Genomic DNA, 14,857 nt, shown 5'->3' on the forward strand with positions numbered 1-14,857 from the left:
TATTTTTTGCTTGAAAGAAAAAAAAATAATTGTACATGAACAAAAATTTAAGGGAGACTGTCTAGCTTTAGGAAAAATACAAATTTCACAAGAGAATTTTTTCTATTGCTAAACTGATGTCACACAGAGCAATTTTGTGCTAAAATAACAACATTCCTGCACATATGCCAAGGCAGCTGACAGCAGAACTTGTACTAAACCCATCAATACTTTTCTAGACCTTTTGTACAAAGGCCAGAAGCAAAAGTGGCTTTAGCACAAAATGCATTCTGCCACTTGCCAACTCCACAAGATCCTAAAAGCATTTCAATTACCAACTCACAAGTCTGATCATTCCCTTGCTAAATTTTAAGCCGCTGCAAATAATTTGAGCTGAAGCAGTCTCATAGCCACCAGTGTTTAGTACTGTGCTCATTCCAAGTCTTTCAAGCACAGATGAGAACTCTGACTACAATTAAACTCTAGTTATTTTAACTGTAGTTATTTTAGCTGCAGCCTACCTGAAGTGAAACACAGACATGGATCTATCCTCCATGGCAGAGCTATTTTATCATGCAGAGAATAAAACATTCCTCTACTTTGTTTTGCCAACACTTAAGATCTGTCCAAGTCACTCTTGGACATGAAAGCAGATATCTTCATGTTTATATAGTCTCTAATAGTTTTATAAAGTTGCCAGTTGAAGGAGTCCAGACTCTTTTTTCCAAGAGGCATAGAAGAATTTACTGAGAACTAAAGAGCTGTAGAAGGACAATAAAGAAGCAGCTGTCCCTTAATACATTAACAACATATTCTTACCTGGCTCCTAAGAGATCCTTCTTGGCCAGGCCAATTCCAGCTATGACCTTCACCCGGACAATTCGTGTGTTCTCCTTAAAAACAAAGGAACATATTCAAGATGCATTCAGATTTCTTTTTCAGGTCTATTTTCAATTAATAAAGCTAAAAGAAATTATGGGCATAATTTTGAATTCACACTGAAAACTACAGACTAAATGATGCAGTTACTTTGTCTGACAGAAATGGCTCTATCAGTGACACTCAGACAAATCTGCATGGCCCCAGAAGTTTTCACCTAATGGTATCTTGGCATGCATCAGAGGGAGGGAAATACACTCTGACAATATTTATTTCCTGGGAAGAATTAAAAGGGTATCAAATTTATCAAAATAGATAAAGCAGTAATAAACTCTGGAAGAAATGCAAGAACAAAAAATTCTTGCATCTATTTTTAGTAAACAGTGCAGAGAGGTCATATTTAAAATATCAGGATTACTGATATGACCTGCCAGCAGGGTATGAGTTTTATAAGAAATAAAAAAATATTTTAATTACACATTATACAAATTAGCTTCACAGGAGTGACATAAGTAATTGCACTTCTCCTGTTAATTAATACAGCTGCACAGTCCTACATGGCTCATCTGATAAGGAACTGAATTCAAGAGGGGAAAAAAAAAATTCCCAACAGCTGTGACAGTATCAGAGGAGGAACACAAATGATTATTGTTTCTCTGGAAAGCAAAAAGCTTTCCAGATGAAGGGCTATTTGTAGGAGATGGTGGGCCAGAGACACTTGTGAGGAAAGCTGATCCAATCTAGGTTAAGGACTAAACAGATAAAAGCAATGGGTGAAGCAGGAGATGCTCTCCCTGGGGCCTTCCTGAATTCCACATACAATTGAAAATGCTTCTAAAGGAGACTCCCAGCAAGCACTAAGAATGCTTTATCATTGGCCTCCCATATATCCACAGGGCTAGACTGCCTAACCAACCCCAACTGGAATGGTTCTTAAAGCCAATGGAGAGAACTGCATCCTAATACTGAGGCAGGAACTACTGGCTAAGAATGCAAAACTGAGAACAGACCACTAATTAAAATTAAATAATAAAAGAGTAAGCAAGTTTCTCCCACTCTCTACAATTAGAGGTGATTTCCTGAGAACTGAGATGAACATCTACAATGTCCACCCACTGACAAAACAATCAATTGTCCAAGTCAATTCCAGCCAAGTCACAAGTCTATCTTCAGCCTTCACCTCAAAGGACATGGTCTCCTACTGGAAACTCTAAGAGCTCAGAAAAGGAAGACCAACAGACAACCCCTCCCAGCACTGACCACTTGAAAGTGGCCCAGGCTTTCAAAATCCTCAGTCATCACCAGGCCTTTAAGGTACAAAACATTATCATGTGTTTTATGACAACAACACAACTGACCAGATTTAAGAAAACATAAGCAAAAAATTATGTTAGCATCAAATTAAGAAGAGGTATTTGTTAACATTTTTATATATAACAAATATCCTAACAAATCCACCCATCTTACATTCTAAAACAATGTCCAATTTATCTTCTACCAATTAGTTGGTTTCAGTGGCATTCATCATCAGTGAGTTTCTGTGATGATTCCAGAGTCCCATGTGTGCATTTCCCTCTCCCTGAGCACCTCTGCACTGCACCAGAGCACCCTGAGCACCCTGACCCCCCTTGCAACAGGAGGATGGTCCTCAGTCACAGCCCATGGGACCCAAACAACAGAAACCAGTTTGGCAAACAATCCCACCTTTTCCTTCTCAGAAAAAGACCAAGAGCCAATGCTGATATGGGACACACAGCCCTAAAAGATAAATAGGTTTTCTTGTCTCTGCATTCAGTTGCTTAGACCACGAGATTTGCTCCATTATTCAAGCATGAGAAAAGCAAAGACAATTAGATGCTTTTGGGCACAGGCATCCCAGAGTCAGCCTTAATAGTGCATCAGTATAGTCCACACAGGGGTGATCCCAGAATAGGATCCACGCTCCTGAGATTTTAAAGTTGGCTTAATCACATGGTTTGTTTACTTGTATCATAATAGAGATATGAAAGCTATTTTACAGAAAGACAAATTGCTTTGCACATAGCCTCAGGAAACTAGAAGCCACAAACCCAATGCTGACGTGCTGAAGGTTGATTGAAACATGCCTTGCTGAAAGAAAGGCTATTATTTATTTGGGGTCAGTGCCAAACTAGGACAGCTACAGCATTTTAGTTAGCTGAGCAGAACAACTAACCAAACCACCATGAAGGTATGAAAAGGTAGAAATACCTTTCTAGATTAACAGAAACAATTTTAAAAATTCCTTAATTGTTCACAACAATGTTCCCAACAGATCTCCATTTTCACTTTCGCTTTTTCAACTAACCACTCTCACTGCCAAAAGCCACCACACCCCTTTTTGGATTTTTAAACTGATAGGTGACACTGAAGGGTCCACTTCTTCCTTTCCAACATGCAAGGGCAATGCACAATCGCAACATAGGAGGTTCCCCGTTCTCTGGTCAGGCCAGTGTGCAATGAGCAGCAGGGGAAATTCAGCCAGCCTGATCCAAACACAGGCAGCAGGGCCTGACAGTGGAAGGAGCCATTGTGGTGTGACCCCACACATCCTGAGAAGGCAAAGCCTGCTGACAGGATACAGCCCTGTGACCCTACAACCTCTCCTCCTCACTCACTGATGGCAGAATTACTGAGCAACTGCTGCCACAGCTCAAAAACGCTGCCACAAATACACTGATCCCACAAAGCACTGAACAGTCAAAGAGCTCCAGGACCTTTTGAAGCTCATTTCATGCACACAAAAATTAGGCCATGCAAGCTCTGCACGGAGACAAAGCATTGGATACCTGATTCTGGCACCCACCAGGAACAGATTGAAAATCAAAATTTCATGGTTTGAAAGGCAATTTTTGAACCTCATCCTCTTCATTCACCTTTGCTCAGGAGATATTTATTTGCCTCCTTCAGAGCCACATACAAGAAACTGTGGATCAGTAACTCCTGTAGATTCGCAGCAGCTGCAACATGAGGGGTTTTGTAGTCCAAAAAATACACAGGCTGCAGCCTGTACCTTTACTCTTCCATATGACTACAGACACTCTCAAGCTTGCCTTGCTACTCTTTTACACCACTGCCATGCTTCCAGTGGTTCTGGTGGCAGAGGAGGGGACAGGCACCTAGCCAGTAAACAGGAACACACCAGCAATGCCTAGCAGCCCTGCTGTTTATCTAAGAGACTGCTCTCTCAGACCAATTTATCTCCTCAAGAGTCTCTTCCTGGATATAAATGTCTACCCAAGCTTCTGCAGTCCTGACATTAACCTGAATGGCTCAATCTGAATTTCTCCTGCCTGTACAGCTAAGGAAACTGAGCATTCTCAGCTGCTTTGCACACACAGGGAGTTGTCCAGGTTTAGTGCCCTTGTACCCAGCTGCTCTGTAGCACAGACATGCACACAACAGCCCTCAAAGGCAGCAGCAGCTCTGGGCACAGCCTTGCACAGGGATTGTTTGTACAGACGGAACAAGGACCTTCAGCTTCTTTTGACAACTTCTGACTGCCAGCCATTCCAGAGGCTGGAGGCAGAAAAACAAACACAAAAAGAATATAATAATGTCAAAACTGAACTGTTAAGCTGTTCCCTCTGAGAATGTAAGTAATCCAACATGAATCAGGTAAAACAGTGAATAGAAGAAATATTGTTTAAACTACTGAATCTGCCAGGGAGTGGCTACACACAGTCTGTATCTGTTAGGCTCCTCTCAACAAATTCAGGCTTAAATTGTTTTTAGAGGTTATATAGTATTTTAAAGTTATGGGGTAGGGGAATAAGGTTAAGACACATTACAGAGACTAAACTATTCAAAACGTCTTGGTCTGATTAAGTGAGACAAAACATCCTTTTCCGAGCTGAGTCAGCAAGATAGTTATCTTATTATCAACTTCCTGGTTTTATCATTACTTTATTGTTAATCATATTAGTATATTCTAAAGTACATGTTCAAGATGCTAGTCAAAATAGCTGGGACTACTAAACCACACCATTTTCACCATCTCTAATAATGAATCTATTTACTAACAGATGTTATTTCATCCCTTATTACTGTGTAACAAGGGATGAAATAGAAGGTTTCTGAGCCTGTATGCTGACAATCAGTAACCTAAAGCTTTAAAGGCAATGCTTTCCAGCCTGTGATTCTTTGAACAGATAATAAAACAGAAGTCCTTTTTATGTATGCCTTAAAATAGTTGTACAATGTATTCTCAGAGTAGCAAAACAAGTGTCAAACTAATCAAGTGGCACTTGCAGAAGAAGACAGTTTCATTCCACAAAAGTCACTACAAAACTACCTATGTTCAATGAATATACATCAAGATGAGGCATTCTTGAACTGTTCATTTGGGACACGAAAACAGGACTTGGAAAGAAATTTCAACCTTATAAGGAGTTCAAAACTTGTTCACAACCTTCAGACTGGAATGGTCTTGCCTGGCTTACAGTCATTTCCAGTCAATAATTACAAAGGACAGCTATTAACAAACTGTTCATCCTCACCCCATACTTTCCAAATCCACATGGTAGGAAAATAACACCAAAGACAACTGAGAGAATGAGTCCTGCCTTAGTGACAGCAGTCCAAGAGAGAGCAGAAGACAAATATAAGCAGGAAGAAAGAGTGAGAAAAAAGGCACAGATCAAGAAATGGTGACATGCTGATGACTATAGCCAAAGCCAGGATGGTTAATTTAATGTAAAACATAAAATGGTAATATCTGCTGGACTACTAGATAGCTTTTTTTGAGGAAGCCAATATAAAAATGACTGAGTGGTCTAACAGGGAACACTTGGTAGTAAACAATTCCTCTAGGCAATAACATCCTGTTATTCTTTTGTTCCTGTTAGATAGGTCAAGAATCAACTACCACTGAAGCCAAGATAAGAGCACCAAAGCTTATTACTACAATAAAACAGTACAGCAGCATCAGCTTTAAAGATTCTGGCACTATCAAGAACTATATATTAAAGCTTTCTTAAGATTCATATCATGTCTGCATAGAGTACTCATTTGAAAGAAAGCATTTCCCACAAAATGGGGAGCCTCAGGTGGAGAAAAGAACTTCCTGCAATAATCAGACCTCTCAAGAGAGGCAGCCATAGATGTTAGGTGACATCCAAATGACAGCAAGTCCTTTTTGGCATCATCACTTCATTTCACCAGGAGATGGAAAATGGGAAGGAGACTTTCCCATCTGACCATTGCTTCACAGCCCAGAGAACACTGTCCCCTCTACAGTGACCAACAGAGTTGAACCATTTTTCTTTGAAGAAATTTCAAAACAGTTTTAGATTCACAAAGATTCCTATTACAAAACTACATTAATTGGTCTTTTAAACATAATGAAAGTCATTAACTTCCTCCATCAGTTACAGATCAGTCTTAGGAATCCACTAGAAGAATTTAATTGTACCATGTGATACAAAATACAAAAGTCTCATCCATTAAGAAATGCTGGCTGTTAATACAGATTGTATTTAACAGCTGCATTTGACTGCAAATTAAAGAAGGGATTCAAGACAACAGAAGTCCACTAATGGAGTTCCCAATTTGTCAACAGAATTTTAAAAAATCCAAAACCCCCCCAACCAATCCCCAAACAGGTTTTCACTATGTGCAACCCAGTATCCCTAACAGTCCCACTCAGTGTTTATTAGTTCCATGTAAAGGAAAGGCTTTAAAAAACCAACACAAAACAAACAGAGGGACATAAAATAGCTTCTGGGAACCACCAGATCCACACAAATTACACTGCTGTTCAAAAAAATGCAAGCAAACTCCTAACAAAATCAGGAAACCTCTCAAGACTACAGGCCAGCAAGCTTCACTATTTCTACAAGAGTCTCAACTAATCAAGATATGTGGGATCCTAGGCTATGCCCTGCAATGGTAAAGTCCTTCACAGCCTAGAAAAAACCTGAGAGCCTTTCTAAAGCCCAGAGACATGAATGAATGTCTGTTTTTTCTGTCTGAGTGCCTGTATAAGAACAGTCAGATATGGCATGTACCTTGTACAGAGGCACTGGGGAGACCACAGGCTTTGAACAGGAATGGAAGCACGGGGCTGCTCCAGCTCAGGCACAAAGGAGCCAAACAACATTACTGGTTTTGTCAGAGGCAATCCAAAAGATTAGTCCATGCCAGTCTCTGAAGTCATGTCTGAAATGTTTCTACTCATCAGCATCACCTTCAAAAGACAGCAAAATGGGAAGAGTTGTGGGGTAAGGTGTGCAGAAGCTGAGAAGACAAACCATGTATCCTGGGCATTCAGCTCACCAGCTACAAGCTAAATAACCACAAACAATCTACTCCAGCAGTAGGTCCTAAAGGAACAGAATAATACATCTAAAGCTTTCCAGAATGAAATACCATATGCCTATGAGAAATCTTAGGCAACCTGCAGTAAACAAGAATGCTTGTTCTACACAGGACAAGTCTCAAGTGACTGAGCAAGCTGAAATGGCAAATGCATGCACGTAGAAGTGTATTTTTGCCTGCCTGAGAAGTTCCCATTTCTAGTTTCATCCCTGAAAGCAACTGCACATAATAGATACAAAAGATCTAAAAACCTATCTAACTCAGAATGTTATCTGGGCAACATAAAAAGAGCTCAACAAAATAAGAAGTCCTTGATTCAGGCTGGGAGTGTAGGAACTCTGACACACAGACATCTGTACGTTAAACTGTGTAACACATGTATATAGACAATCAGTGTTGTTTTATTGAATGCCACTCCAAAGCCCTACAGTGCAAGCAGGTATTATAATAGAAAACAGAAATAGATACCAGACAACTCTCTAAAAATTACATTTTTAACACATCAAACCACTGGAAAAAAAATTATTCCTTCTGTAACCAAAGAAATAACAATGCATTGGCCAAGAGACCAATAATTCTTCCTTCAATCTTTGAAAGAGCATTCCACAATTACTGATAGAAAATACTGTATTTAGTACTGCAGTCAATTGTCACAAAAACACAGTAAATGGAAGTGAATACCTCGTTAGAAAATGCTTGATCAAAGTGATTAACCTACAGAAATCCAAGTCTTAATAACTTGAAAGTTTTGTACTTTCAAAGAAACCTGAAACGTTGGAGTCATCCTCCTCTTGACCCTCATGGCAACCGCCTTCGTAGGAATGTCCTGCCATGAGGTCAAGTATCATTCTGAGGGGCTACTGTAATCACAGACCTATTCTCAGCCATCCCCTACATCGGACAAACACTAGACGAATGAGCCTGAGGTGGGTTCTCTGTCGATAACCCCACACTAACTCGAAAAGCCCCTCTTCCAAAACCCTGCTGTGACAAAGGCAAGCAGCAGCAGCACTGCCAGCGGGCCCCTGTGGGTGCGAACCCACAGCTGCATTCAGAGGAAGATGCACCCCGAGCGGGCAGGGCAGGGCAGGGCAGGGCAGGGCAGGGGGCTCGCCCAGCACGGGCACGCCTCAGGCTGCAGCAGGGAACGCTCCCCATGGCTCCAGGGAGCCTGCGGCCGAGAGCGCTGCGAGAGGAGTCCGACCTGCTGGGAAGGAGGAAGTACATTTTATCGCATTCCTTTCCCCTTTAAAAAAAGTTACTAGGGTGATAAAAAGCAACATGTTGTTCTTATTTCCATTCCATTTGAGATTTCTACTGCTAAGACCTTGCTCTGAATACAGAACTATTGTTTTTTCCATGTTGACCTTACTAGTGCTCATTATTTCAATATTCAACTAAGCCTTAAGTCCTGTGGGTGACAGGATACTTTGACAGAAGAAAAACTGAACCAGAGAAATTAAGGAAAACTGCACCTGCTAGATTCAGGCACTGCAACTCAACCTACATACAGCATATACACAAACCCACTGTATACACAATAAACTCAATTACATGTTCTTTTTTATCTCAGCTTCTTTTTGTGTCAGCAACATCATATTAGCAATCCTTTATTGAATCCAAGTGATTATTACACCATTAACAAAGAAATCTGTCATAAATGCCTAACCTGAGTTGTGATGGAATCCACACTAATACTGCATTCAACTGCCTCAACAATTACACCAACTTCTCCTCACCTGCCTTCCTGAATGACAATTTATTTATAATTATTATATTTACCACAGGATCATATCCAAAAGCTGCAACAAGAGGTTTTGCAGATAACATTGCTTTCTTTTCTTAGACAATTCTGATTTACACCCAAAGCAAATCCATCTTGCAGAACAGGCCCCAGAGCAGCCCTGGGAAAGCAGCAGCGTGCAGACAAACTATGACAAGACTGCAAAACAACGTGGGGGGACAACAGAAAAGTCCTTGATGATACTTTCAATATGACTTGGGTTTCTGACCGTGTTTTTCTTGTGCTTCTATGTACACAATCTCCCAGACTTAAACTCTGTTAAGACAAAAGAATTTTCCATTCTTGTATCCTAGGCAAGAGCAGCTAGCAGAGCAGTTTTCTTGTAACCCTAAGATCATTTGTTTGGTCATTTGGGCATGCAGAATCTCACACAAAAACTATGAAGATAACTTTACACACTCTTTACACACAAATCAGTATGTACTCACTGAATATTAAAGTCTCTGAGCATAAACAAACTGCGCTTTTCACATATGTCACTTGAAAAAGTTTGGCTAAGCTTTTGGATTACAGAAGAAGTTAGATCTAATGGATTTTGTACATGCTTTTTCCTCCCTTCCCCCAGTACCACAGGAACGCATTTATGCTCAAAAAGATTGAGAGAAGATCAGAATTGTTAAATTTAAAGCAGATTTCAAAACATTTTCACCATAGCAATGGAGGCTACAAAGCAGCTAAACTGAACAAAGCTTAACAATGTAAAAGTAGAGAGCCTAAGGCATGGAATCTTTTAGTACAACTACATAGCCTCAGAAAGTTACCAGCAAATGAAAACAGGATCTTGCAATAGGAAGTGTTATGCAACCCTTGCAGTATGGAGTGCTAATTTTGTATTAGAAATCCTAGGTAATTCAAATATAAAGAAAAAAAAAAGTGATTCAAGAGCTTTTTAAGTTACTTCTCCAGAAATAAAGCACGACTTGAGAAAGAGAGCTATGCTAACAAGAAAAGGAAAAGTATTTTAGAGCTTTAACAAACCGAATTCCTATTATGGATGCAACAAGTACGCATTGACACAGAGCTCATCACTGCCTGAACACAAAAAAGAGCTGATCAAAGACAATCTTGGTAAAATATCCTGTTGGCTCAAAGACAATATTACTGACATTTCACACAGGTCACCAAACAGCTTTCAGAGGTACTGCTTTTAGTCTTCCTGCATCTGCAATTTAAAAAAAAACCTGACTCTCCTTCTTCTTGATAAAGTTCCACAATATTCCGGCCCACGCACAAGCCTCGGTTACAACGCAGCAGCCACCCCCACCTGTCTGCCACTTACACCCTGTCACAGGTACAGCCACAGCCACCTTCCAAAGACCCACGTGCTCAGGAACTACGACCTGAGGACAGAGGCCACTGCAGGAGTCACTTTCAGTCACCCACGGGTTTATTGCAAAAAAACACCGACACGAAGACAGGTTTTCACACTCCCGCTAATGGCAATGCTAGGATGAGCCCCTTGGCTCAGGCACCGCTCTAATCCACGCACGGCTCTGTCACACCGCCTGTGACAAAGCCCGGAACAAAGGCGCGATTCTCCGGTACCGGGAAGAGAGAGGTGGGGGGAGAAGAAATCCCGCTTCACTCCGTCACGAGGAAGTTGCGAGCGCACGCGGATCCCTCCGTCCATAGAGGAGGCTCCACAGCTTCCAATGGGAGAAACCAGGAATGCCGGTGCTAGACGGCGCGGCAGCCGCCACCTTACGGCGGGCCGGGGCTCAGGGCAGCCGGCACCGGGGCGCCGATCCCGCCGGAACCCCCCTCATCACCTCACCCCGCTCCCCCGCCCCGCGCCACACGGCGGCAGGTCCGCAGGGAATAGCCGCCCCGCAGGGGGTTCAGCCCCGCGGAGAAGCCGCCGCCCGGCTCCGCGGAGAGGGCAGCGAGAGGCGCGGGGGGCGGCCCGGGGCCTCGCTCACCTCCTCGCCCGGCAGCCCGAGCACCTCCGCAGGAGACGCCGCCATGGCCGCACGGCGCGCGCCCCCCGCCGCCGTGTTTACCTACGCCCCGCCCAGGGCCCCGCCCTGCGCCGGCCCCGGGCTCCGCCCCGCGCCTCTCCCCATCGTCTGATTGGCGCGCGGAGTCTCGGCCACGCCCACCCAGGTCCCGGCGGCGCCTTCCGATTGGCTCTCGCTCCGCGCCCCGCCTGGAGACACGCGCCGCGCGGGCAGCCTGAGGGGGCGCGTGGCCGCCGCCCTCAGCCCCAACGCCCCTCAGGGCGCCGTGGGAGCCGCGCCGTGCTCCGCCCTGCCCTCCTCGGCAGCCCTACCCAGGGCCGCGGCGGGATAAAGGCGCCTTTCTAAAAATTTTCCTGGTGGTTTACGCTGTCGAGGTCTTTCTTTCCAGAATCACAGAATCGATTATGTTGAGAAAGACCCCTAAGATCATCGGGTACAACCTACGACCGAACGCCATCGTGTCAACTAAACGATGGCACCGAGTGACCAGTCTTTCCTTAAACACCTCCAGGGACGGTGACTCTACCAACCTCCCTGGGCAGCATCTAATCACCCTTTTTATGATTCTTCCGAATGTCTAACTTAAACCTCTCCTGCTGCAGCTTGAGATTATTTTTGCACCTCTGAGGGCCAGGCCCAAGCTATGGAGCTCTTGCCTAACCCCTCATATTCAGGGAACCTGAAATAGCAAAAATTTAGGGAAAACTGAGAGGAAAAATGGACTTTCCCCACCAGGATGAGGCAGTGCTGCCTTCCAGGGTGCTCTGAGGAGGAAGGAAGTCCCAGCTGTGTGAGGAGATGACCTGACATAACATCCAAGTGAGGAGAATACCAGAGGACAGAAAAAAATAAACGGTAAAAACTATGTCTGAAATCAAAACAATGGGGTTGTCAAGACTTTTATTGAGAAAAAAACCTGCTTGCCCCCCACGCAAGCCTGTGACTCAATCCCTCAGGAATCCCTCCCTGACCATCCACCTTTCCAGCAGGCAGAGGACAACAGCAAGAGCTGTGCTGAAAAAGCCATAAATACAATGGTTTAGTTTGAGCTTTGTAACCATAAGCCTTACTAGGCCTAGGCCAAACTCCTCCAGGCACTGCACAGCCTGGGAGTGCAGAGAACATACCTCCCCCTTAGGATGTACATACTGAAAATCACTGGTCACTAACAACAAACAAATGTAGCAGCACCTGTACTGGCAAGGGATCAGGGTTTTCATCACCTTTCAACTGATCCAGCCTGGCCCCTCACGCCCTGGGTGACCTATTTCTGCCATCATCATCTGATGAGAAACTCTCCCCTTTCCAAAACAAACACAGACCCAGGCTCAGCTCTTTGGACTGTGCCCCAAGCAGACCACAGAACACGCAGGTAACACCTCCTCAGAAAGACTCAGGCAAACCTGTGCCCATTAGCACACACACTCATTCTCCTTGCAGAGGCCAACCAGATGCTCCAAGGAAATGCAATCTCAATATCAACATCAGTTTGTGCATGTCCCAAAATCAGTGTAGGGTGTTAGCTATGAAAATTCAGGTGAGTGTCTTACAAACAGACAAAGTGGCATTTGGGAGAGTGGATTCATGAATTGGTAGATTTACTTGGGGAAACAATGTGTGTTGCAAGACCAACCAAGACAGTTTGGAAAATAAGACCCAGAAAAGTTTTTGGGTATTTCAAAATAAACAGCCCTCTTCTATTTCTGAATAGACCCTCTGGACACCCAAAGTTTCCAATTCCTTTGGCTCAGCTTTGCCTACATCAGTCTTCCAGCACAAGTTTAGAGGTGTGTCCCAATTGAAGTTTCTAAGTAACAACCAAGGAAGGAAAATCTGCCTAAGTTACAGCAGGCATGACTTCCAGGTCCAGGTTTTTCTGGGATTGACTATAATGATGATTAGGAAATTGTTGTTACAGGTTGCTAGAAAAAGCATGTGGGTTTGTGGCTGTCAAACACCAACACTGGGTTTTGCAGTGCTGTCTCATACTCTGCTAGAGTGTAAAAAGCAAGTCAAAGAAAAAGGATTAGAGCCCCAAAAGCTCACAGCTGAGGTTTTTTATTTTTTTTTTCATAATTGTAGTCTATTAAAAGTATTCTTTTATTTCTCCCTATAAATATCTTACTACACATTATTGTCACTATCTGCCTGCCTTTCTGCAGTCTCAGTCTCAGCTTTTCTGTACAGTAAGGGCTATAAGAAAAGCATCCCAAAGCCCTGTTTAGTAAAGGCTTAATTGTGAATATTTTATTAGTGCATTATTTGTTGGGCTTTTCTGTAGGACATCAAAACTCAAACATTAAATTTTAAGTACTGTGTAATTTCAATAACTTTGAAATTTAAAATAATGCCCTTTTGAAACTTACAACAGGACATTAACATACTCATTTTGTTATATTACATTTTTTAAGTAGCAGAGTAACACAGCCCTGACTCATTTTTTGTGTGGAAAGACCACTGACTGAGAATAGGAGTTAGTTAGTCAATGCCCAAATCCATAAACAGATGACCTGCTATGAACACATCTGAAACACAGAACTTGTGTTTCTGGGTTTGATACCCAGAGGCATCCATATATTAAGGTAAGGTCTATGTGCATTTTCAGTGGGATCAATAGTTATCTCCAATATTCCAGCAAGATATCTATCACTTCACCCACATTATTCTTTTACTTAAAAATAGGGGAACATAAACCACAAGATGTTTGTTAACAAACATTCAGTTCTTATGTTAGATATATATCTCCAGCATTTAATATTTTATGGTGTTATGTTATTACAAACTGTTAGTGGAAGAGAGATATTCTGAAAGCAAATAATTGATTTTCAGTTGCAGAGAATAACCTGAATTTGGATCATCTAAGTGCAATGGAACACTTTGTATATCCATACCATTAAAAATCTGTTAATATTTTATCTCATTAGTCCATCCCAATAGCGAGTTCTTATCTGGTAACAAATTTGACTTCTCTTGCCACCTAAATTAACCTTCAGTCCCATGAAAGATCAAAAATTTACAAAGTTTTAAAAAAATTCCATCTCTAAGCTGAAGGCATTCATCCTCATAGATCCAATTTGTGGTTTGAATTTTATATACATTTATGCTAATATGGTTTGTGTCTTTCTTTATCATAAATTCTTTTCCTAGGCCAAAGAGAATCTGTAGACCATAATACTGAATTGCTTTGAGAAAAAACTCAACAGAGCACTGTTTGCTTTTAAAGGAGGAAATTATGTGGATAAAGGACATTTGTTTCAGAATTCCAAAGGATTATCACAATAGCCTTTGACTTAAGAATATATGTTAACTATAGTGATGGTAAAGTGATAAAAGCTAGGACATCAAGTAAGAGCAAAGTATGTTTTAACTTATTAAATGTAGGATACACTTTTGCTACAGAGGATTTTAAATCAAACTGGATACACTATCTTTGCTGGTCTTCCTTTAAACCAAAGGAATAGAAGTAATTTTAACTGCAACTAAACAAAACAAAACAAAAAACCCAAACAAACAAACAGAAACCCAACAAACCACTCCCAAAAAAACAAAAACAAAACAAAAAAACAAACCCAAAAAACCCCACAAATAAAAACAAAACAAAACAACAACAACAAAAAAAACCAGATGCAAATGGCAGAAACAGATTTTTGTCCTATTGTCTTTTGTTCTACTGAGTCATACAATAGAAAATGCTACGAACCACTCACAATGTCACAGTGATAGGTAAATGGAAAACTGTGTACAACAGGGAATGAATAGAAAAACATTATATTGGTCATGAGTCATTGCTATGACTAAGAGAAGTAAACACCTATTGGCAGTCTAATAATCTCAATTTCTTACTATTAAGGCAATGTCTCAGTAAAGAGACTAATGCAGAGATGTAGTTAAGAGCCCAAGA

At 41.9% G+C, this 14,857-nt stretch overlaps 1 protein-coding gene across 1 annotated transcript in view; it reads right to left on the bottom strand.

Annotated features, from left to right (window-relative positions):
- NEDD4 (NEDD4 E3 ubiquitin protein ligase) overlaps nucleotides 1–11,043 on the bottom strand; it is a 51,740-nt gene extending 40,697 nt beyond the window's left edge. Inside the window, exons 1-2 of the mRNA XM_054641983.2 lie at nucleotides 10,918–11,043; nucleotides 799–872 (exon numbers count right to left, since the gene is read on the bottom strand). Of these exons, the coding sequence (XP_054497958.1) occupies nucleotides 799–872; nucleotides 10,918–10,962 (119 nt within the window). The 5' untranslated portion in view covers nucleotides 10,963–11,043. The remainder of the gene's footprint in view (nucleotides 1–798; nucleotides 873–10,917) is intronic.
- Between the last annotated feature and the right edge of the window lie 3,814 nt (nucleotides 11,044–14,857).

Source organism: Agelaius phoeniceus, chromosome 13, assembly GCF_051311805.1.
Source record: "Agelaius phoeniceus isolate bAgePho1 chromosome 13, bAgePho1.hap1, whole genome shotgun sequence".
NCBI lineage: Eukaryota > Metazoa > Chordata > Aves > Passeriformes > Icteridae > Agelaius > Agelaius phoeniceus.